Raw genomic sequence first — 25600 nt, forward strand, 5'->3', positions numbered from 1 at the left:
CGATGGATAAAAACAATACCAGACTACGTTTCTTTTTGTTGTTGCAAAGTTGTTAACTTCTTTGTGCCATAATTGACCTAGTTTACGTGATTGTCGGTAAGGGTTAAAAGATTGGTGAATTTAACCTCGGTTTTGTGATAAATCCAAAAAAATCAGACGATTTTTTAGTCGATTATAGAAGGTGACTCCAACTAAAAAACGATCAATGAATTTTTAATTAAATGGTTTTTTTATCTGATGGCGCTGATTAGAATAATAAATTATTTTTTTTAATAAAAGAATTTGAAACTCATTAGGCTCATCAACTAAAATTAAATTAAAAACCACGAAATTATTGCTTAAGTAAACATTTAATTAAAAATGTATTTATTCAAATTTTGGTTAGTCAATTCTCCTTTTATTTTAATTGGCATTTGAACTTTGTTCGCAGCCGTTAGAGACAATTAATGTAATGAAAACCTTATGACCGGAAACCAAATTTCCCTATTCTACATTTTATCTTTTTCACATTTTTGGAATGTAGCCTGTTATTCTAAACACAAGATGACACCCCCCCCCCTCCTTGTTCTAATGTAAGGCGGGAGGATGGCCAAATAGTTCGCAGACACTCCGAAAACTGTCTTGGAAACCCCCTCGGCCTTCCCCAAATGTTGTTGGCTCCGAGTTTAGGCTTCAGCCATGTTTTGCCATCGCCTCCTCGCCATCTCAGTATCTTTGCGTTTCAAGAGTGCGAGTGTGAGAAGGAAGAGAAAGAGATCCCTAAAAGATATTTTCGGATCCCAGTTTTCAGAAAGTGATAAAAAGAAACCTCCTCTGTCTCTCTCTTTACTTCTCCGCGCGTCCCATTCTCTTCCCTTTTGGAATCTTGTTTTTACGAGCGGCCGGGTGATGAAGACTTTTAGGCCGATAGACCCCAAATTTATCTCTCCCGTTTTCCTCCCACAATCCCAGTGTGAAAAATATTACCACGTCAACCCACGAGAGAGAGAAAGATAGAAATTGCGGGGCTTGCCCTCGCGTTACGTTGAAGATATATTTTTTAGAGCGCTTTCACGACCTTGTCGCGAACGATATAGCTATTGAACGAAACTAAACCTTACGGCGAAAGACGGGAAATGTAAACGTTACGAAGTAGCGATGGACTCGGGAGTTTCTTTAAAGAAAAACGGGAGGGGTCGTACGCGGAACACCGAGAGTAACGGTTTATCAATTGATCGGCAAATTTGCGAGAACCGTCGGGCTGACCTTCATCCCAGCGCGCGGCATTGTTGACTTTCTGTTGTTATACGATCACGCTAAGAATTTTTTCTCTTCGTTTTCTTTTCTCTTCGGTGGGCACGCCTCTTCTCTATTATTCGTCGGTCATCTTCCTTAATGGGTGATGGCGTGGTCGATTCCAACGCAGGCGAAAGAGCAGGCCGAGCACTACGATTACATCGCCAGCACCTGCCAAGCGTCTAACAGCCGAGTGGATTTGAACCATTTTCTCAAATCGTTACCCGTCGATCGACTGGCCATACCTACCACCAAGCACTTCTTCACCCTGCCCCAAACGGACGCCGAATACGAATACCAAGCGGTAAGCCAAAAGTATCTTTATCTGTCTCCCTCCAAACTCATTCGATTACGGTACTCGCGGTCGGGGTCGCCAATCTCATTTTCCCAGCGCGACACGACGCTCGTGACAACAATTATTCGGATCCACGGGCCGCACGCGCCGCGGGGGATCGAGTCCGCTGACCTCTTTCTCTCGTTGTTTTTCCGATAATTCGGGATGACAGGCGCTGCAGCCCCGGGGTTCGTCGAGATACACTACCAATCTCGACCTTATCACGAACAGATGGCCGATGCCGAGAAGATTCCCCCGGAACAAAAAACCGTCGTATCCAAATAGAGGTTCGCCGCGTGTGGGCTTCTTCCTTTCACAAAAAAAAACGCGCTGTATCCCAGAAGGAATTAGCTATACATTTGCGGGTGTATGACGGTGACATAAGGTATCTCTATTTGACCGAAATCCGGCTAATTGGAATGACACTTCGGTCGGCATTTGAAATGAAAACAATCACGTCGTACCTGGAAATACGTTATAAATGACAGCGCCGGTGTTCCTTTCGGGGCTTTCGAAATAAAGCTGAAGGGTTAATGAGCCCCTTAATGGAATGGAAAGGACGCGAATGTAAGACTCATTAGGGCCCGCGGATGGCAAAATGGAAAACTAGTGACGCGATGAGAAATAAAGGGAACCCATATAGTCGGGCTGGCGCGTCAAGACAAGCGAGAGGCTATTTTTAGTCGAACTCCCTTCTCGCTTTGTCTGTTTGCGACATTATTCCGTCGGTATAATCTCGATACCGACACTGTAACGCGAAGGAAGGCGATGCATTCATCTCTTCCGCGCTTGCTTTATAAAAGCGATCGATTCTCTGCACCGGGGACTCCACGCCGTAAATTATCATTTTCTCAAAAGAGAGATACCTTAGCGCGCAACTTGGCATCGTTCGTATCGAGAAAGGGAAAAGACAGTTATACTCACCGAATGAGGCCAAAGCAAATTTAAACGTCACGGATAAAAACATTATAATTCCCCGAACGCGTATCGTCATGTTGCAGCCAAATGTTTCTGCTAATAAGTATCCCTTTTGCTATAGGACTGGGATTTCGCAATAAGTATCCCTTTTGTTATAGGACTGGGATTTCGCAATAAGTATCCCTTGGTTATAGGACTGGGATTTCGCAATAAGTATCCCTTGGTTATAGGACTGGGATTTCGCAATAAGAACCCCTTGTATATAGGACTGGGAGTTAGCAATAAGTTTCCCTTTTGTTATAGGACTGGGATTTCGCAATAAGTATCCCTTGGTTATAGGACTGGGATTTCGCAATAAGTATCCCTTGGTTATAGGACTGGGATTTCGCAATAAGAACCCCTTGTATATAGTACTGGGAGTTAGCAATAAGTTTCCCTTTTGTTATAGGACTGGGATTTCGCCATAAGGACCCCTTGTATATAGGACTGGGAGTTAGCAATAAGTTTCCCTTTTGTTATAGGACTGGGAGTTAGCAATAAGTTTCCCTTTTGTTATAGGACTGGGATTTCGCAATAAGTATCCCTTGGTTATAGGACTGGGATTTCGCAATAAGAACCCCTTGTATATAGTACTGGGAGTTAGCAATAAGTTTCCCTTTTGTTATAGGACTGGGATTTCGCAATAAGTATCCCTTGGTTATAGGACTGGGATTTCGCAATAAGGACCCCTTGTATATAGAACTGGGATTTTGCAATAAGTATCCCTTTTGTTATAGGACTGGGATTTCGCAATAAGTATCCCTTGGTTATAGGACTGGGATTTCGCAATAAGTATCCCTTTTGTTATAGGACTGGGATTTCGCAATAAGTATCCCTTGGTTATAGGACTGGGATTTCGCAATAAGTATCCCTTTTGTTATAGGACTGGGATTTCGCAATAAGTAACCCTTGGTTATAGGACTGGGATTTCGCAATAAGTATCCCTTTTGTTATAGGACTGGGATTTCGCCATAAGGACCCCTTGTATATAGGACTGGGAGTTAGCAATAAGTTTCCCTTTTGTTATAGGACTGGGAGTTAGCAATAAGTTTCCCTTTTGTTATAGGACTGGGATTTCGCAATAAGAACCCCTTGTATATAGGACTGGGAGTTAGCAATAAGTTTCCCTTTTGTTATAGGACTGGGATTTCGCAATAAGTATCCCTTGGTTATAGGACTGGGATTTCGCAATAAGTATCCCTTGGTTATAGGACTGGGATTTCGCAATAAGAACCCCTTTTGTTATAGGACTGGGAGTTAGCAATAAGTTTCCCTTTTGTTATAGGACTGGGATTTCGCAATAAGTATCCCTTGGTTATAGGACTGGGATTTCGCAATAAGTATCCCTTGGTTATAGGACTGGGATTTCGCAATAAGAACCCCTTGTATATAGTACTGGGAGTTAGCAATAAGTTTCCCTTGGTTATAGGACTGGGATTTCGCAATAAGGACCCCTTGTATATAGAACTGGGATTTTGCAATAAGTATCCCTTTTGTTATAGGACTGGGATTTCGCAATAAGTATCCCTTGGTTATAGGACTGGGATTTCGCAATAAGTATCCCTTTTGTTATAGGACTGGGATTTCGCAATAAGTAACCCTTGGTTATAGGACTGGGATTTCGCAATAAGTATCCCTTTTGTTATAGGACTGGGAGTTAGCAATAAGTTTCCCTTTTGTTATAGGACTGGGAGTTAGCAATAAGTTTCCCTTTTGTTATAGGACTGGGATTTCGCAATAAGAACCCCTTGTATATAGGACTGGGAGTTAGCAATAAGTTTCCCTTTTGTTATAGGACTGGGAGTTAGCAATAAGTTTCCCTTTTGTTATAGGACTGGGATTTCGCAATAAGTATCCCTTGGTTATAGGACTGGGATTTCGCAATAAGTATCCCTTGGTTATAGGACTGGGATTTCGCAATAAGAACCCCTTGTATATAGGACTGGGAGTTAGCAATAAGTTTCCCTTTTGTTATAGGACTGGGATTTCGCAATAAGTATCCCTTGGTTATAGGACTGGGATTTCGCAATAAGAACCCCTTGTATATAGGACTGGGAGTTAGCAATAAGTTTCCCTTTTGTTATAGGACTGGGATTTCGCAATAAGTATCCCTTGGTTATAGGACTGGGATTTCGCAATAAGTATCCCTTGGTTATAGGACTGGGATTTCGCAATAAGGACCCCTTGTATATAGAACTGGGATTTCGCAATAAGTATACCTTGGTTATAGGACTGGGATTTCGCAATAAGGATCCCTTGGTTATAGGACTGGGATTTCGCAATAAGGATCCCTTGGTTATAGGACTGGGATTTCGCAATAAGTATCCCTTTTGTTAGAGGACTGGGATTTCGCAATAAGGATCCCTTGGTTATAGAATTTTGATTTCCCAATAAGTATCCCTTGGTTATAGAATTTTGATTTCCCAATAAGTATCCCTTGGTTATAGAACTGGTATTTCGCAATAATAATACCTTTGTTATTTCGAAATAACTCAAAATTCAGTAAATTATAATTATAATATACTATAATTATATCATTTAATTTATATATATTACATTTATCCGAGCGCTTTTTCTTAATCACAATTTTCGTATATTCCACGTAGCAGGGTTACCCAAATGAAAACTTCAACCTTCAAAATGTTTTTATTGAAAACAAGAATTCATAATAAAACATTCGTTTTACTACGTAGTCGATTCTTAGGTTAAATTTAAGCGAAGTACCGAATGTTCGCCAAAACCAACAAATTATCCCTTATCGGTTACATTTATAAAACAAACAGGAAGTAATTTTACAGCATTTACTATTTAACCGGTCATTTAATTGAAGTCTTTCCTTCCGCGGCGTATTTTTAAACCGGATGCGCAACGACTATAACCCATCCGCGCCACAGACAGATCTTCAATTTAGTAACATTAAATTTCGAGTAAAAGAAATCTTTATACGACTTTTATCTCTCCCTTTTTTTGTAACCAAGCCATTCTTTCGACCGATTCTCGAGACAGTTATTTCCTCCGCATCCTCTTTCTCTCTCTCTCTCTCTCTCTCTCTCTCTCTCTCTCTCTCTCTTTCTCTCTCTCTCTCTCTCTCTCTCACTTCCCCCATCATCCCAGTTAGAGTATTTTTCCTCTGTAAAAATGACGGGTGCTAAAAACGAGAGGAGAGAGAAGAAGGCTAAAAAATATATAAAAAAGGAGGGCTTGAAAACGTCATTTGCCATAAACGTCCTCTTACGTACACCTCGGGAATACAGTATACCGCACGCTGGGCTCCCTTCTTCTCCAAAGAAGCCATTTAGGATTTTTTCTTTCTCGTACGCGGACTGAGTGCGCTGCGGCCCAATTATTCGACTCTTTGGCCTCCCTCTCCGCAGACACCCGACCATTTAATAGTGGGCCAAACGGCTGCCGCGATGGTTAACCGAAAGGGCTAACTAGACAGGGAGGAAAGATAAAATATATACGCTCGTACTCCGTTTCCCCGATATTTGAGGGTGGCAATATTAAAACTTATACAACTGGCTGTCCCAATGTCCGTCTCCCTTTTGAAGGCTAATAACGCCCACGGATAAATGGCCGAGATACTGGATTCGGGCCTCGCCAATGTCAAATTTTATAGGTCGTTTCTATGTGGATATGGGGAGAGGTAGCGTCAAAGATACTGTATACCCTCTTATCGAACTGCGCCGGAAAATTGATCCATATTATCGTACTCAATCGATGGACTATAGCTCGGAACGTATATGAGATACGTTATCTTATTCTCTATATTATTTGACAAACACTGTATCGTTGCCCGATGTTCTGACCAGAGAAGCGTACTCTAAAGTATCGGTTGTTCGCGAGCCCTGCGTCTTTTAGTCCCAAAGTGATCGCTGTAATTCACAAATTTTCAAATAATTTTGCCTTTTTTCCATTTTTTTGGTTCTGTCTCCTTATACCATGTAATATTTTATTTCAAAAACTACTCCGAAAATATCTCTATAAAAATGTCAGCCGAAAAGAATACATCAATGCAAATTAATTAACGGAGAAAATATGTAGATATTTTTACGGTTTAAAACTATGCGTTTAAAAAATTAAGCCTATAAAAGAGTTGGATAACAATGTTAAGGATCACGCTAAAGTTTTCTTTACGGGCTTAAACAAATCACAGAAAGCTCTACGTTTTTGCTTAACGTGTAGGGCTTAATCTCGTTAACGCGTCCTTCGTGGAGAAGAAGTTTGGAACATTTTTAAGTCGCGGGTGGTTATGACTAAAAGAGCCCGAGAAAATGCGTTTCGAGGGACATTCGAGCGCTAAATATTTTTCGTAATAGGCTTATCTCTCGAACGCGATACAAACCGCAACGCGAATAGAAAAAACCATCCTAAATAGTTTCCTCGAATACGTTTAAACCGTTATCCGAAAATCGTAAAGTAGCTACGAACGAATAAGAAAAAAATTCCATTATCAGGAAAAATGGCTAGTTGTGCCGGAGGGAAATGAATTTAAATCTGAGAAAATGGTTTCATAAACCAGATTTGGAAAAAAAGGGGGGGGGGAACTCGTTCAATATTTTTGTAATATTTTTTTCTATATTTCTCTTTTCCCCCATTTCCTATCTTTATTTTTAAACACCCGTGTTTTTTCCTCATCGCACATCCTCTCTCTCTCTCCTCTTCCTCTCCCCCATTCTTCGTCGGCGGCGGAACCGGACTCATTGCTGGCTGGATTTTTGGCGGCGCGCGCCTGTAACACGTTCTTTCGCTCCTCTTCACTTCTCTCGACTGCACCGCTGTGGATTTCCGTTCGGCGGGCATTCCGCGCGATCCCTTCGTTCGAAATCCCGGCGTCGCGTTCGCCGTCGCCCTGCCGCCGCTTTCGCCGAGAAGGAGTCCGCGCATTCGCTAAAGGACGAATTGGTGATCGACCGGCTGTCCCAGCTCTCGTTGCCTTCCAAGTCGGATAGTTTGAGACAAGACGTGGTAAACCTCGAGTCGCAAATCCGGCAACTGCACGAAGCTCTCGACGCTCTGCTTAGGTTGCAGCAAAGGTAACTAATCTCTTCCGTCCGAACCAGATCTTTATCGACGAATACGCGTATATCGTCTACCGACGGCTAGGCTTAGCTATTTCGGGGCTATCTTGACGGTATGGTCATGTAAATAATTTGGAAATTGCGAGGCTGACGCGTTCGGGGAAGAAACTCCGAAACGCTTCGGCGCGGACGTAAGCCGCTTCTCGAATCCCGGGGATGCTCCTCCGGGGTTGTTATTTTACGTTATTTTTTATGGGCACGTGCTTTTAGCTATGATTAAAAACCCCCTCAAAGTTTATAGGTACTGTACGAGAGTGCGGGGGGAAGAGAGGAGTAGTATCCCCAGATTTATATTCTAAATATTCAAGCGCGGGCCTTTGAAGAAAACGCGACTGTTGGGCTCTCGGGATCTCTAATACACGGCACCGCGCGACTTACAACTCCGGACGTAATTGATTTTGGAAAAGGAAATTTCGGAAATAGAGTCGGGGTCGTAGCCGTCGGGCCACGTCGCGTTTCCGGCGACTGTTGCCCATAAATTCTATTCAGACACGAAACGAAGCGAAACCGCGAAGACGCGAGCGGAATTATATCGAGCGGACATTAATTTCGCCTTTTTTAAATCGCCTTGAGATTATTTTTCTTTTTCAGAGTCAAAGAGCTTCGCTTAACTTTGTCCTTCCACGATCATCTTCGATTGCTCAGGGTTGAGATAAGAAACGCGTTATATTCGCGAAAGCGATACTTTGTCACCTATTTTAACGACATTTAGCCGTTATTTTTTGGCCAGGGCCTAGAGTGACGTAAATCCTGGGATCCTCACTTTTTTTGGTCGCTTTCTCCATTAAAAAATTTAATGATTAACGAGTTTTGGATGTCATCCAATAGGGGGAGCGGCGTTCGTGTTATCTTTTGTCCGTGACTATGGTTGCCCTCCCTCCCCCCGCGGTATTTTCCCAGTTTACTTTTTGTTAGTTATTTATAGAAGAGAGAGGCTAGAAAGTCCCTTATTTTTTCGCTCGTTCTCACTCGACCAATTTTCCTTTATCCAACGATTACGTCGTTTCTCGTATTATTTCTCCGCCAGTCGATATAATCCGTTGACGCCTAGCATTGAAAAATTAAGCGATAACGAGCGTCCTTCTATAAATAGCTCTCCTTTCTAATGGGTCTCCATGGAGATTATCCCTTCTTCAATCCGCGTACGTTGGAAAAGGAAGGGTGGATGGAAAACCTACCATTTCTATTCGTTCTCTATATTTCATATTTTTTCAATTTAATATATTTATATTAACCTCGTTCGTGTTCGTTTCGTTTATCCGCCACCAGGAGTCTCGAGTCGTCCCTCTACAACAAATCCAATGAACTCCAGGAGGATATTTCTATGAAAAGATTCGATCTGCAGGTCGCCCACATACATTTGGCCGCAGTTCGAGCTCAGGTAACGTAAATCGCCAATAACGAGAGAAGCGAGCGCCGCGGATGAGTTCCGAAATGGATATTTGACTAAGCACCTTTTCTCGGCGAGTCTAATACGCGATAGGCTTAGACACCAGTCGACCGTATATCGCGCGAGAAGGGATGCCACGTGCCTTTCACCGTAGCGTAAACCATCGATTCCTCGCTATATATATCACCTATAACCTTTGCCGTGGCTACCCACACGCGATTTTATCGAGGTTGTTGTCCCTGGGAGCTCTTACGACTCTAGTAAAGATTCGACGCTGGTATATATGAACTCCGTCTCTCTCGTCTTGTATTTCTGGGCTCCAACATAAAGGCGGAACCGGTGGCTTTTATGTCGATAAGGCCATATATTTCTAAAGGCACAAATAGAGTTCAGCCGAGGCACGTTCCGAGCGGGTCTTTGAATAAAGTCTTTTGAGTTCCCGAGACGTCTCAAACCCCGGGCGAACGACGCCGCCTAAAAAGAGATTATATTGTCCTACCGGGAGGAATTGATCTTGACCGCTCTCGTGGCTTCCTACGCGCTGCCCGTAATTGGGTGAAAGCGAAAACGTGTTTAACACCGCAGTTTGAATTTAAATGGCAAACGAATCGAGAATTGTTAGAAGCCACCCCCTACCCCTCTTTTAAACGGGCACCAAAGGCGATTTTCCTTTTGCCTATTCCGTAAGCTACTCCAAGGAGCGAGGATAAGCCCCCCCCCCCCCCCCCCCGAAGTAGCGGTTCACGTGCGCTTTTTTCGTCCTATATTCGATCTCTGATATACTGAGACTCTGAGCGGTGTACTTTTATTCCCCCCCCCCCAGCGCCGATCTATTATTGGCGGATAAGAGCACGAAACCTGAAATTTCTCAGTCGACGCGAGTGTATACTTTATGGATTACCGACTGACTGGGATCTAGCTCTTCGATTGAGACTCCGACGTCGAGTCTGTTACGGGTCGTGGATGACTTCTTCGAAGCAAAAATTGATGACTCGGAATGACGGATTAATTATTACCGACGTCTAAAGGATCGTTCATCGGTACGTCGATTAAATTGTTAGTCGATCTCGATAATGGGTTAAATTTTCGCGGAACGTTGATTAGGGTTCGTCTAGTTAACGCGCTTCGCGTAGGCTGCATTTGCCGTAAGAATAACGATGACATTGTATCGATAACGTTCTCGGAATGTCGTGGTTTGATCGGTTGCTTTCGCGGTTTAGAAAGATGTTCGGGTTTGACAAGGTATATTTCGCGGGCACCCAAAGTAATAAATACGCAATAAGAGCGCCTGGTCGGTTCGTTTCAGTTGGAATTGTTCGAGGGACGAGAAGCGGGCAACGGCGAAGAAGGCAGTGTTCATTCCCGAGAGAGGAAACCTTCTACGGCCAGTACGAGTAGCATCAAGAGCAAATGGCTCAAGGCCTTTCGGAGTCTCAAGACTCCGGGCGAGAGCACTTCCAAAGGATCCGACAAGTAAGCCGACTTCACCTATTTTTCCTACTTTCGCTCTTTAAAGACGCCAAACTTTACCCTTACTTTCACCTCGAATTCAGCTTTCGAGTTAAATTTAATCCGATAACGTTTAACCTTCCCGTATACCGAGTGAGGTCCCGAAGTAAGGTCCTTTCTAGCAAATTGAATTAAAACTTCCCCGAAGGAGCTTAAATCGAATCATCCCGCGAAATGTATATAAAAGGCCCGAAATAGCGCCGTATAGGCGAAACACCGTGGCGAATTTTTTGCGCTATTGAAATTGAAAAGCGTTAATTTTCCCACATCATCCCCCCAACACTACCCGAAAAGCTAATCCAATTTGCACCTCCCGAACATCGGTGGCTTCCTTCGAAAATGAAAGGAAGGGTGCGGGAGAGTGAAATGTCTCGGACATTTTCCGCGAATTTCTTTTCTGGTTTACGGGCGACTGAAATTAAGTTTACTGGATTTTAAAAATTTAAAAACTTCTCCGTGAAAAACGTTTCGAAGCATTTTTCCCACTCAATATTTGGGAGATGTTTTTGCGGATACGGAAATATGACGCGAAAACTCGTCAAGGTAAATACCCGAGCCTAGTTCTGGGTTGCGTAGTTATTTATAAATATGGGTCAAATTTTGAAGTTTTCGGGAGTCTTAGAGTAAAAGAATTTTCAGTTGATGTAAAATGAATAGGCTGAAAGTTAGCGAAATCTAACAGCGAATGAACTTATCCTTCTTCTTAATTGAGCGTGAAATCGCGCCCTACAAAACGTCTATTTATCTACTTATCAGACGAATTCACGCTCTTCTAATTTTTTTCCCGAGTGAATTCGTTTCGGGCGTCAATTGAAATCGCGCGCTTGGGGCACCATATCATCACTTGTCAGTCACGATCAAAGCAGGCTTATCGCTCGCGTTCGTCTCGAGCGCGTCTTTCATTTACATGTTTTTTTTCTTATTTTTCACAACTTCGCGTGTATTCGCGATAAAGGTCGGACAACGGAGACAAAAAAAGTCAGAAGAGCAAATCAGATTCAAACCCGAGTACCCCGTCCTTGGAGATGGGCCAACACATCTTCCAGGAGTACACCTACAAGAAAGTGACAGCGTGCGACGCGTGTCGGGAGATACTGCGAGGTAAGACTGGGTACCGATTCGTCCATCCATACGCGCGCCGGAGTCGCCGAACCGACAGAGAAAGTCGACCTCAAAAACCTACGTATTAATCTCTGTCTAGGCGCTTCAGCGAGTTCAGTCGGGGTGCGCTCGAGGCGGCTTACCCTCGTCGGCTGAACTTCTTTCGCGCGCCGAGAAAACAACCATTTGCCGTTCTTCTACTTCTTCTTTTACAAATTTCAGGGTTCCGAAATTCGGTAGTGGGAGAAAGCGAGCTATTTCACCCAACCCGCCCGCTCGACTTCGTCATTTATTAAGCGCGGATTTCGCGCCAACATGTCGGCCGCGGATTCCTTTAGATACAAACGTATATAGTCAGATCTAACCGAATTGATTGGATGTTCTTTCGGGAAACGGACAGGGGTCGCCGTTCGCTCCTTTTCAAATCCAAATGAACTATAGGATCGGAATTTCCCCCGAGCGATTACTCTCTTTCAACGAATGTATTGCTTATTCCCCACGTCCGTCCGAATATAAATTATCAGACAACAAATTCCTTTGACGGTTACAGTACGGCCAAAAAAGGAAGCTAATTTCCAGGCTTTTATACGCTTATCTATAAAACTTTTATCCACTTAAAGGCTATATAGCAGTTTCGCCTATTAGAACATTCTAGGGTGTTGGATGTTAAATAATTCAATAGGTTTGCCCCGAACACTTTTAGCTAATTTCTCACCGGTGAAAAAGAGCCCTCGACCCCCCCCCCCCGTCCTATTTGTTAGATTGACCTATACAGAAATGTTTTTAACAAGATTGTTTCTACGTGTTTTATCTCCTTTTTCTTTTCTTCCCGAACTCTCAGCGAGGCAGTTTGTTAAAAAGGCGGGGATAGGGTACAATCCGCGAACAGGGCGCCTACCGCGGTATACAGTCCCGCGTAGCGTCTTCTATGATACGGATCATTTTTGTAAAAGCCGTCACGCGCACCAGCTCGACGGTTTTTTTAGGGTTTGTGTACCGCGGCGAAACTTCCAGTAACCTCGCTCAGCGCGGTAACCATCGATATAATTCCATGTACTTTACTGACTAGCCGGGTCTCCCTATCAACTGACCGGTGACATTCTTTTTCCGCGTACGTTCCGAATAGCGTTCCGTATCTTATCCTGTCAGCGAAGATAGAGACGGACGCGCCAACGTCTTCGTTACAGTCCCCGGGTGTTCGGGAATTACAAACGCGAGCCTTCTGAATAGTTAGGGCAAATTCAGGGCCATAAAAAATACGGAAGACGAAGAGAGTGAGGTGTGTATACGAGGTGAGGGATGTCTCAGTCAAAGGATGGGAAGACTGGCCAGTGACGGCCAAAGAGGGCTGATCCACGAAGCGCGCAATATCCAATAGAGAAATAATTGCCTCTTTTCTTTTCTCGCGTGTCTTCTTCTTCTTCTCCTTTCTTTGGCATCTTCTTCGGAAACGTCTCGTACCTGCTCACGACGCGGCCTTCTTCACCTCGAACGCTAGGTCACGTACGGCAGGGGCTAAAGTGCAAGATGTGCAAACTCAACGTTCACACTGACTGCCAGGAAAAAGTTGGGAAATGTCAGGTAAGAAAACACGTAAATCTTCTATCGATACTTTTTCTTACACCCGTATTTATTACGAGTATTCTTTTTTTTTACGTTTTTTTCCCCTAATGAAAACCAAAACCATTAGTACCATACCAGTTAGTCGGTCGGCGGTGTGTTTGAAACACGAATCTGAATTTTGGCCATGTATTTACGTTTTCCCATTTAAAGACGCCGATCACGTCCGCTCGTTACTTTGTTGCCGCTATCGAGTAGTCTTTGGATCCGCGCTTCCCCCGCTCGCCGTGCTGTAAGAGATCGAGATGCGTTTTCTTAATTAAAGTAAATACTCGTATATATAAGACAATGTTTTGACGTAGAGCGTCCTAGTTTAAAAGTTTTACTTCGATATAAAAGCCATCAGCTTATTTAATATTTATGACGGCTGTTTTATTAGAAGTGTGAGTATATAGGAAGGGTTGGTTAGCCGCTGTGGCGGAGGCGTCGTTTTATTTTGAGTTAGACCGGTGTAGAGAAAGGAAAGGGAGCGGGAAAATTACTTTATAACTTCACCGGGAAAGAAACGAAAGAGTCGTTCCGAAAAATGCGCCATTTTTTTTTACAATTTTTTCGTTTTATTTATTCTACTCGGCGTTCCTTGGTTTTAAAATTCAGTCTCTTTGCAAGGCGGGTATCTATCGCGTCTATTCCATTTGACACCTACTATTTCCCCTTTAATATTAAGTCTTACGAGCCGAGTTACACCCTCCCATAACTTCAACGGTGTTAAGGTACACCCGCTCGTATTAAATTCGTACGAAACCGAGGGATAAGAGACGTATAGTTTCGCCTTAAAAAGGCAACGAATTTACAGGCACTACGCCATTCGAATTTACTGACAAGTAGTATCGCGTTAAAGTATAGTTTATATCGCGTTAAAGTATAATTTATAAGGCTTGAAATCCCCGCTACTCTTGTCAGTAGATGACTATCTTACGCTCAATATCTGGAGCTGAAACAAAGACTCTGTATCTTTGGCAAAATTCCGGTCTCGCGCGACGGGAGAAATATTCCAAAAGCCGACGGGGATTAAGGGACCCTGGCGAGAGATAGAATGGTAATATGTCCCAATTTGTTTGGCAACGGGGGGGGGGGAGATCGGCTGTTGACGTCAGAGGAATAATTTATTACCCTTTAAATTTTACGACCTTTTTACGGAGAGGGAATCACGCGCTAGGAAAGTCTTACATAACTCGACCCTTCCGATTTGCAGCGTTGTAATACAGAAACCCCTTTTTATTACGTATTCGGCGGTGTCCTCGATGTACTCTGTACGCTTCACAATGTTCAGTCGATAAATTTAAAAGTGATGAGCGATAGAAAAGAACCAAAGCGTAGATAAATCACATCGTAATCTATACGAACTGCTGATTGGAAAAACGCTAATGCGAGAGATATGAGGGGGATGCGACCGGAAGGAAGCGGACCAGGACTCTGTTTCCGCTGGGATAATAACAATGCAGCCGCGTTATAACTGAGGGGTGTGGACTCTTCGTTACGTGTGGACAAATCGATGATGTCCATCCGTAATATTCCGGCCGTTCCTTGTTTTGACTATAAACGAATGTCTATAGTCGGTTCAGCTCGAAAAAAACGCTTAAGCGACAGCGGGCAATTATGTCTAATGACCGGCTAACATTCTATTTTTGTTACAACTATATGACATACCCCCCTTTTCCTCCACCCGTCGTCGCGGTGGTCAATCGGACATGGTACAGCGTTGCCATTTGTTAGTCGCGGCGTCCTTGGCTACGGTCGCCCAATAACCGATTTCAAAACTCAATATTCTGAGTGGATTTGTAATATTGAACGCGCTTTGAAGAGAAAAATATAAGCGAGATTTCGTAAAGTCGGCTTATGGGCATAGCTTTGGTGCGAAACTGTTGGAACACTTCTACAGGCGGAAATAGGCCAAAACAAGTTGATTAAGATCACATAATTTCGATTTCGAAACTATTTTCAGTAACGATTTGTTTTTTTTATATTTTTGTTTTTACCCGTTCATTCTGTAGCCTAAGCCACGTTTACTTCGTCGCCAAAAATCGACATCGGAGATCGAAGCGAAATACACGGTGCCCGAAACGGAGGAAGAGCGTAAGTAGTTCTCATTTTTATTATTTTTCGAATTTAATATTTCTTTTTTTTTAAATAATCTAAAAAAACCTATAACATTTTAACGCATTCGCCAAATCTTCACCCTCACCCGACTTTTTTTATTTTTCTTTTATTATACCAAAAAGTTAAAATTCCTCGAATTCAATTGCTTGTTAGATTGAACCGTAGAATTCCTAAAATACCTCTTTTAAAGGATTGTCAGACGATTACGCCTCGGTACTTTATTTTTTACCGAGGCTTAGGAAACGTTTGGTCATTCTTCGAAGGAGTAAAATTGGTCGCATCGTTTTTACCCATATCTGACCCCTGACCCCCCCCCCCCTCGGTTTAGTTTTTACGCGCATAACTCCCGTCAGGTTTTTATTTATTTATTATGGGATTTATATAGTTCATTACGATTTCATGGCGAGTGAGTTTTGCAGTGGATTATATAATCATTTGAAATTGTCGTTAAAGCATGGTGTGTTTTTTTTTGCATCTCATTTGCTGTTTGTCCTGATATCGTAACACTGTATGACGAAACAGTCGTGTGTATTAATATCGTAATTGTCTCGTCCTTTTAAAGTGGCGAATTTCCCTCGTTTTTACAAATATTTCGCGTTATTCATTTTTTAGAACGATTACGTTCCGATAAACTAATTGCTTAAAACTATGGTATTTTTTCACAACGAATGGAAAATACAAATAATATTGATTTTAAAACGCGTAAGGTTAAACGATTCGGAGGGTTTTGAAACGCATGCGTTTACTTCTACAGCAACTTTAAAAACACACTTCCTTTTTACATCTTTATATTTTTTGCACTATAGCTCGCTTCGAATGAGTGGGAAAACTTCGATTCAAAGTAGATTATTTCCCAACAAGTTCGAAGTGTTTTAATTTTATAAATACCGTAGCATTAGCGATAATTTTTGAAATACCCCACGAATACGATATTTCAATCAAAATAGCGCCGTTAATTTGATAAGGCTTTTAAAGCTATTTTCTTTTTGAAATCGTTCGATTCTTGGCGTTTTGTAATTTGAATATTATCGGTTTTGAGCCTCTTTATTTTTGGGTGCGCGAAAATTGTTTTGTTATTTTTTTTTCTCTGCTTGAAAAATTAGTCACTATTTATTTTGAATTATAAAAAAAACTACACATTGGCGAATAACGATAACCGCGTATGCACCTCAAGGAGGCCGGGAAGTGGACCCGATCTACCAATTGCTCAAGCAAGCCGGTGACCTGGGAGGTCGGTCTCAACGCGGCGGCGGCGAGAGAGAGTCCAGAGGGCTGGCCAGGGCGGAGGCGGCGGAGCGCAATGAGCGGGAGACCAGCATCAGCTCTAGCGTGTCCTCTCTACAGCTACAGTCTCGCCGGCCGAGATCCAACGCATCCTCTTCCACATCCTCCGTTTCGTCACACACATTAACTGTTTCCGCCTACCCGCATCACTCTTCGTCCTCCGGTAAGGCTTCTTAGCAAACACACCGCAAATTTCAATCTCGACACTCGAGAGACGATTTTCTTTTCTATACCACCACTGAAAAAAAATATTCTGTTACGTATAAATGATAACGAATTATGTTCATTAAATATTTGGAGGGGATTTTTTATATAATGACCGTTACCTTATTGGTACGCAACGTCGAACTCATTTTTTGACATTTTTTCTACACACGAGAGCGGTCATCATTCTCAATATTAACTTAGCGAATTACGTGGATTATTCGTTAATTTAAATAATAACCTTCGAATAAATTCAAATTCGATTCGGAACTATTTGCGAGGATAAAAACGTGAATATTTGAATAATCCATTTAATTTACGAAAAAACGTTCTATGGGTATCTGATATTTGAATTCAGCGAAATGCAATTAACAATGAATGATATTCTATTTTGAAGGAAAAAAAAGAATCTTGCCTTATCTTTAAAACAGAAATACAGGCTTAAATCGATCTTTTTTTTAACCTTTAGCTATATTAAAATAAGCCTATAGGTATTTTGTGGTGTTCGAATTTTTGTTAATTTTATTTTGTAAACTTGATGAATTATTCTTTTTTTTGTGGAAATTCGCAATCGCGAAAATGGGCGTATTACGTGAATTAGTGGCTGGATATGTCAAAGAGGATAATACAGACTTTTCTCATTTCTTCTCATTTCTATTAAAGGGCTCAGACCTCTGGCTCTCCTCCTCCCTATTAAAGAAGTCAGTGAGAGACGTGGAGTTAGTAAAGTTAAGGAAAATAAGGCTAGGCCTAAGAAAAAAAATATACACGATCCAACCAACGATATGACGAAGTTTCATTAATTTTTACGAAAATTAAAATATATATATATGTATATATATATATATATATATCTGTGTACCTTATAAAAATATTTATATATCGAGACAAACACAGTATTTCGAAAACGCTATAGTTTTTCGCTCAGTAGTTTTAATTAGATCATCGGTTAATTAATAGGTTAATAAGTTAAATAATTAAATAATAACGACTATAATAATTTCCGTCCACAGAAAAGTAATAATAAACAATCATATCCAATATTTTTGATGTGATATTTTCATAAGAGTTAGGTTTAGTAAATTTTTCGATAAAGATTAAAAAGAGAAGGCCTATATAAATATGTACGATTTTCTTAATAAATTGCTCAATTTATTAAAGATTAGATTTATAAAGAAAAAAACCGTATTTGTCTCGACTTAAATAAAGTGTATTAAAGAGAATATTTTACCCATCAATGGTGTAGTAGAAAAATTATTTATCTATAAACCGGTATTCAAACTATACTGACAGAATAAAAACTTTATTACAGAGGTTCACCGGTCGACGTTTATATAGTTTGTTAGATTTACCGAACATAGAATTTTACTACTATTAAATACTACCAAAATAGTGGGAAATATTCTCTTTAACCTATTAAATAAAAAAAAAGAATTATTCGTCAATTTTACTTTAAAGGGAATATAACCTGCAAAGCAATCTTTATCGAAGACCCCTTAAATTTTTCAAATTTCCCTGTACAGTGGCGCCAAACATTTTTAAAGTCAAAGGCAAGAGCGGCCAAAGCTGCAAATGTTGGTGTTCCACACCAAATACCTGAGGTTATATTCCCTTTAAGCTTTTATAATTTATGAAAGATCAAAAGTGAACACCCAAATTTAAAGTTAATTAGCTCTGTTATATATTAATGGTAAATAATCATACAACGACGTAAAATATAGTGAACGAAAAAAACTATAGTAACAAAACAAAGTCGCCCATTCCATACATTTTCTTTCTATCATTTCTTTTATATATATTGGATAATCATTTATGTTTTATTATTATTACTACGATCTATAGATATTTTTAAATGTCTCTGTTGCACACAAACACGCATCACACGTGCACTGTTTAGTTTTCACGTTCATTTTAATTTTATTATTATCTTTGAAAGGGGCTAATAAAAGGACTTTTGTCGATTTTAACGAAAAGATAACTAAATTAAATAAACAAAAAAAAGCACTGTTGTAATAAATTCAGGTTTCTCACACGCAAACTGTCGAATCATCTAAAAGGTATAAATGTTTCACACTTGGCTGTCAATGTGATTGTATATAATCTGATCAATATAAAGTTTTAACGAGAGTATATAAGTTCCTTGTACAAAAGAAAAATTGAGAGAAATACAAATGATGAAGAAGAAAAAAAAGAAATATATTATGTTGCTTGTTTGGGGTTATTTGTCATCAATTAAAAAGAAAAACATAAAAAATTGCCTGGCACTCGTCTTTTAAGTTATTTTTATCAACAGAAGAACACTTTTTTATTTATCCGCTTTATTATTTTTTTTTTATTTGAAGCTCCACACTTTGGTTTGACACTCGCGATTTCGTAATCCCTCGCTACTTTTAAGCCTCCTGCTCTTCAAATAAGTCAAGTAAAAATATCGCTACTGAAATACATTTCGACTTCCTGACGATTTAAAAAAAGAACGGAAGTATAACGCGATTCACCTGTTCTTTTGGGTTACGACTGTCAATTTACAATAAACATGACGATAATATACACTTGACAGAATCGTATAACGCGAAATAAGCCAAAAGTTCAAAGAGCCTAACTAAAAACATCTGGAAGAAGTATTTTCAAAATAGGTTTCATTTAAATAATTGAAAAATATTTTGATCAAATCGAAATAAGATAGAAAAATATTTCATTGGCTTAATTAACAACTTAATATATACTTAAAAAATCACAGTTGAAAGTAGCGTATAGATTACGGATTCGTAAAAGCGCTTTTTAATGTTTGCGATTATTCTTATAAAGTACACGCTTTTGATATTTGTCTTTAGAAAACGCTTATTTTCACCGCTATATTTGTTTTTGGTCTCTTTTTCATTTGGAATTCTCGCGAGTGTCGCACAGTGTCGCTTGCGTCGAAGCTCATTAGTGGCCAGCACTCTAGAAATAGACGATATCCGCATAAAGCAGCACTCGTACAAATCTCCCAATCTTGTCCTCTTCACCGTTGTTCGTTGTTATAATGGCGAATCCTTGTGAAAGAACCTTGGAAACTAATCCGACTTTTAAATGAATATTCCGTCACTTTATCTTTCCCGTGTCTTTCCTCGCATTTTCTTGGCTATTGTCCTTTCTTTGTACTCTCTATCGTGTCCCCGATATAATGAATGTTTTGTTTTTGTGCCGCACTGTTCTCATTGGCCATACACGAAGGAGGGAGGCGTCAGATTGTTTCAGGTATAAGATTCGGTTGAGAAAACAAAAGCATTATCCCTTCTGTCATTCATCCAGTTTGAATGTTGGATTGCCTTTCATTTATTTATTCATTTGCCGGGTATTCGTTAAGTAGTTTCACGAGGCTTGAGAATCGCTTACATCACGCTTTCCGTGTTTACGTTTGTCGATGTGAATTTGTTACGTCCTTTTTCGTTTATTATAATTATTGAATATAATTATATTTGGTTATTATATTAAGAATTTCATTAGGTTTTAATTTGTAATAGACCTAATCACGTGTACACCGATTCTAAGAAACTTTATAATTTTTCGTAAACAAAATAATAAGTTAATCAAGCATATATACGGAAACGGTCGCTTCAAACCACGCAATTATACACGTATTAAATAACCAATTCCTCGACTTATACGATTAAAAAAACGGTATTCTAATTTTAATTAATAAACTAATTGTATGGCCTGAAACGACCGTCAACCCCTTTAGAATCCATTTAAATAACATCATAATGTATAGAGTTATCGATATATTTATTTTAAAAATTTGAGAATTTTATTCATTATCCTCCATTAATCCCATTTTTTGAAATTTTTGACAATCTATTTTTTATTCCTTTATTTTTCTAATATATAAAGAACGCCTTTTAACGCATTAAATTTTTGAACATTATTTTTTTATTTTTCTCTCTTTATTTTTGTCTCCGCTCCTGAATGTGATCACCTTCCGTATCTCCATCACCACCATCCTCAAACAAAAAAATCCAAAAAAAAACAAAAATATTTTATTCATCGGCAATCAGCTCCGCATAGTCCGCAGCGCAAAAAACTGTCTCTTCGGATGAAAAGTTTTTCTCTGGATAGCCCAGAAAGTAGCGAACACGTTCACCGGCGACGTCACCAACAGCAACAGGGCCATCCCCATTCCAGTTCACACAACCAATGTAATTTTTCTTTTAACGAAACGAAACTACGTTTTTCGCTTCTCAGTTTCGATTTTTCCCCTTTTCTCTTCTCTCTCTTTCACTTTTTATTTTTATTAACTCTTTTTTATCGATTTTATTTTTCTTATTACATCTTTCCGTCACTTCGTTTGGTCTTTCTTTTTCGGGTTTCATTTCTTTCCGTTCTTTGACAGCATTCTAATAACAATAATTTCTTGACACGTATTTATTTCTTCTTCCGTGCATTGTCTCTTTTCTCTCTCTTCTATTTCGTACATTTTACATGTACCTATAAATCTATATAGATATATATATAGTTACATGTATATGTATATACGAGTGTTTTCGACGTCTTTTTCTTCCTCTTCTACTTGCTGTGGTTTATCCGTTGTTTTGGTAGATTTATTTTACTTTTACGACAAAAATCTTTCGTCTTATAATTTTCCGCTTTTTTAATGTTGTTGGAACCGATTTAAACCTATTTTATCGTGATATTTTTGTTCTAACGTAGACTGAAGGGGCCAAGGCTTATTTGACTGTCATTTAAGCCTCGTTTTCATTCGAAGGCTTAACGAGATTATATTCTTATTCTATATTCGATCTAATCATGTCGGACGTTTGACAGCTTCTTTAACCTAACTTAATTGATATGAATTCGAGTCATATCTTTTAACGGCGTCGTAGAGACGGATAAATTTCTTCTAAAATTCCGTTATTTCTTTTGCTTTTTTTTTGCTTTTTCTGATATTTACGATAGCCACTTTTTGCAATTCGAAAATATATATTTTTAAAAAAGAGATGTATTGAGCCGCTGCCCTGGCGCGTTGATCGCTCGACAGTAACGGAGTTTTGGGAAGAATATTATCATTTGTCTAGACTGGAGACGAGCTAGAAAGTTTTTGGAGAGCGAAATCGTTTTTTTTAGATTTCTCCGTGTGTTAAATTACGCGGAATGTTACGAAAAACGCTTAAATATTTTTTATATATATCAAAAGTGTATTCGCAAATATTTCGAAACCAACGCTATAGTACAGCGGAAAATAAAAAATACAGGATCTTCTACGGCATTTTTTAATAGTATCTAGGTTAAACAGTTAGTCATGATAAATGTTCCAGCAAATTTCTAGGTTTAATACCAAAAGGCCAAAATAATAAAAAAAAGCATGCGTTGTATTCTTCGTTTTTGAATATTAACATTGTAAGTGCATGGGCATGCGTATTAACTTTCGATTAGTTAGTATTAGTTACGTTTGCTATTTATATTAGAAAATTCGATTAAATAGTTTCCCACGAGCATATGGGATAAATGGATGAACGCTAAATTATAATCATAGAAACGCCTTAATTATTTATAAACTAAAAGCGCTAAAAATTCGACCCCTTTTGAAAAGTTAACGATCACTCGCAAAAATTTCGTTTAAACTTAAACTCGAAAATATATTTTAAAATAAACGCATCCGAAACGCTCGTTTATAAAAGTAAATTGAAATTTCTAAACGTACGTTACGGTATACAATCCTAGTCTGTCTTTCTCCCTCTTTCCGCTCGTACTAATTAAGAAATCCAATCTGTTTCTCTCTCTCTCTTTGGGCGAACTACGCGGCTAAGCCTAACATCGTGTCCCGACGAAGGGTCGCTCTCTGCCAATTAACGGGAAAGGAGGCGATTATGGCGCTGGCGCGTTTAATATTATTTTCGAATATATTTTTCCGCCTCTTTGCAGCTCCCCAGAGTCCTGTCCAGAGCCGAAGACAGTTTCTCAGTACGACGAAAGCGGTGCGCATGAGCAGCGTCGATTTGCCAGACGAAAATGAGAAATCGCTGAGTAGCGCTTCCACGTCGCCTTGCCCGTCCCCTGTGAGTTTCTATCTTTTGTTACGTCATCATCATCTTTTCCAGCCCCCCCCCCCCTCCCCGCCAGTTACCGGAGGTGGATTATCCCTCGCTCTCCATCCTCCGCGCTTAGAGTGTATAAAAGCACGCGCGGTTCACTTAGAAATCTTCAGATTCTTAGGCGATAATGTTGTAAGCGTGGATGGTGTAAAAAGGGGTCATTTGGTTTTTTTATTCGGCGTTGGTCTCAGGGATGGATATCTGTCCTAATGACTCTTTTCCAGCTCTAAAATAGAGATCGCGCGAGTGCATTCTCAGCCATTGTTTTCTTCTAACATTAGTTTCTTTGTCGTTTTCGTTCGCGGCGATGTGGCCGACTTAGAATAAACATTCCGCGCGACGAGGAGAATCTAAATTTGCTTACGATAAATATACGCGCAGTCTCATTATTAACTTGGGCACATTTTCATTTCCGGATTTCATTAGATTAAAATTATTTTAGATTCGTGTTAGTACGTAATATACCTAATTAGAAAGGTATATTTTTAAAATGTCACTGCTAATATAGCTCTCAATGAAATCCCAAAAAAACACATGCCATAAAAAATTACAGAACTCTTATTCGAACGCTTGAAAAATGCAATGACGCTTTTAAAGTTGCAATAGTGTTGAAATAGGCCGATAAAAATATTAAGGGGAAGTAAGTCTGTGACGTATGTTCAACAGCAGCGCCATCCATGTACAGATATCAAAACTATAAAAACGTTTAAAACAAATTTCGTCTGCTGCAGTATTTTTGTGGGAAACATAAGCCTTAGCAAGAATCGTGGCCTTACGCGAACGTTTCTTATGATTAACACGTAAATTATAAGTTAAAAATATAAAATGAATCGTCTAATTAGAATTGGGGGATCTGTTTGCTTTTTTATTTAAATGCTATTTAATTTACATTTACAAACCTTTTCTTTGGAGAATCCATCGCTTCAAACTTGCCGATTCGCGAATTGCGAATTCGTTAGACTGCAACAACAAATCGTCGAAGTTGGCCGTAAATTCCGACCAATCAGAGAAATCCTCTTTTTCGCAGGTTTACGCGGGGGAAGTACTGATGGGAAGTCTCCTCGTAGGATAATATTTTTATCGGCCTATTATTTTAAAATAATGTAATATTTAGGTATTGTAACCCGGCCATTTTATTTAAATTCATTAAAATTCGCTAGATGACTCGGGTTTAAGGTGGTGCCTTGGTTATTAGCCTATAGCTAATTAATATATTTTTTAAATTCCTCGATCAGAATGATGTATCCATTGAGGTACAACTAAAAATATAAAAATAATAAATTTATAAATTAAATCTTATAATTTCACGAAGTAATTGATTTTATAACGATATCACTTAACACTAATCACGAATTAATTAAATAACCACACTGGTGTTGGAAGTTCGGTCTTTTCCCACACGAACTTCCGAAATATGGCGGTATAAATCCAACTAAATGTTTTTACTGGATTTGCTATCCCAAATATTTTAAACGAAATGTTCGAGATTCATCGCGGGAAATTTCGCTAAATGAGGCCCCGTCTACGCGTTCTTGTTACGCGTTTTCTGGTACGAGCTGAATCTCTCGTTTCATTTTGACCTCCGACATTAACGGTGGTATTAGCCCCGAGACATAGGTAAGCCGGTTTGTTATCCTATACGCCCAGCGCAGACAGTCCGAAACTCCGGCAGATGGGAGAACAGAGACCGAGAGAGACATACCAAATGGGAGTGTCCCTCTATAACCTATAGCTAGACGTTATTTATTTAGCAAGGACGAAATTTGAAAAGATTGCCCACGCCCGGGTGCGCCTTCTATCGACTCTTTTATTATTAGTCTTCCGGGCTGCGGAATATAATATAAAGTACCCGCTTTTATAATCGCGAATCTCTCGAAAGCTCGTCATTTGACGGAAAAGATTAAAGAGTACTCTTCTTAACGGTCGCGCGACCCTCCACAGTCACCGGACACTACAGTCCGAAGACGAGAAAGTATCTTTCTATCTTTGACTAAAGTTCGGGATGACGTTAAGGCGGCAACCGCGTAGAAATAATATAGAGGGCTTTTGTCTTGATTAAAATCTCGTATAAGGCAGCCAGGCCAGATGAGAGAGAACGCGTAAGACGGAACGGAAACTGGGGTCATCTTCTCTCTTTACCCTTCGCGACCTACAGTTCTCCTCCGGGTTGACTTTAAAGCAGACCTCGAGGCGCGAAAGGGTTCAGTCTACGTTGTAAGCCTTTGGTTAGCGACGGTATATTAAGTTGCGCTATTTAAGCTTTATTCGGTCATCAAGTCGAAACGTTGTTCTCTATTAGCGGTCGTTAGGTCTAACGATCTCCTTTTCTTGATAGAATTGCTTTTTTTTAACCCTCTCTCTGGGCTCTTCTGGGAAACTAATAACGGATCAGCGAGAAAGGACCCTGGACTTCGGAGGTGTCTCTCGCGGGGTGGGTGGAGGGTCAGCCACTTATTACAACGCCCGTTTTTAGCAGGGCCACCTGTTGAACCTCCAATGGGTTTTAATTTTCTCTTTCTCTCCGCTATATCTTCTTCGCGCTTCCCTGACCGACTAAAAACCGTATAATTATCTTTTCTTGACCGCTTTAGTGACAATTATTAATCTATACATAGACCACCCTAAAGCGCATCAAACCGAATCGTTTATTTACGGTAATGCCATTTGTTGGATCTGC

At 40.0% G+C, this 25600-nt stretch overlaps 1 protein-coding gene across 6 annotated transcripts in view; it reads left to right on the plus strand.

Annotated features, from left to right (window-relative positions):
• The window catches only part of Stacl (SH3 and cysteine-rich domain-containing protein), a 152043-nt gene that overhangs the window by 120443 nt on the left and 6000 nt on the right, over nt 1-25600 (plus strand). For 2 of the 6 annotated variants that reach the window (XM_090180018.1, XM_090180019.1), the window contains exons 7-16: nt 1406-1579; nt 7442-7602; nt 8917-9028; nt 10344-10510; nt 11502-11647; nt 13146-13228; nt 15262-15343; nt 16542-16814; nt 20890-21030; nt 22754-22887. In XM_090180018.1, the coding sequence (XP_090036144.1) occupies nt 1406-1579; nt 7442-7602; nt 8917-9028; nt 10344-10510; nt 11502-11647; nt 13146-13228; nt 15262-15343; nt 16542-16814; nt 20890-21030; nt 22754-22887 (1473 nt within the window). Of the gene's footprint in view, nt 1-1405; nt 1580-7441; nt 7603-8916; nt 9029-10343; nt 10511-11501; nt 11648-13145; nt 13229-15261; nt 15344-16541; nt 16815-17518; nt 17848-20889; nt 21031-22753; nt 22888-25600 lie in introns of those variants that run through there. The other 4 variants (XM_090180020.1, XM_090180021.1, XM_090180023.1 and 1 more) reach the window with 4 other exon arrangements.

This window comes from Leiobunum rupestre, chromosome 6 (genome assembly GCF_980474605.1).
Source record: "Leiobunum rupestre chromosome 6, qqLeiRupe1.1.hap1, whole genome shotgun sequence".
Taxonomy (NCBI): Eukaryota; Metazoa; Arthropoda; class Arachnida; order Opiliones; family Sclerosomatidae; genus Leiobunum; species Leiobunum rupestre.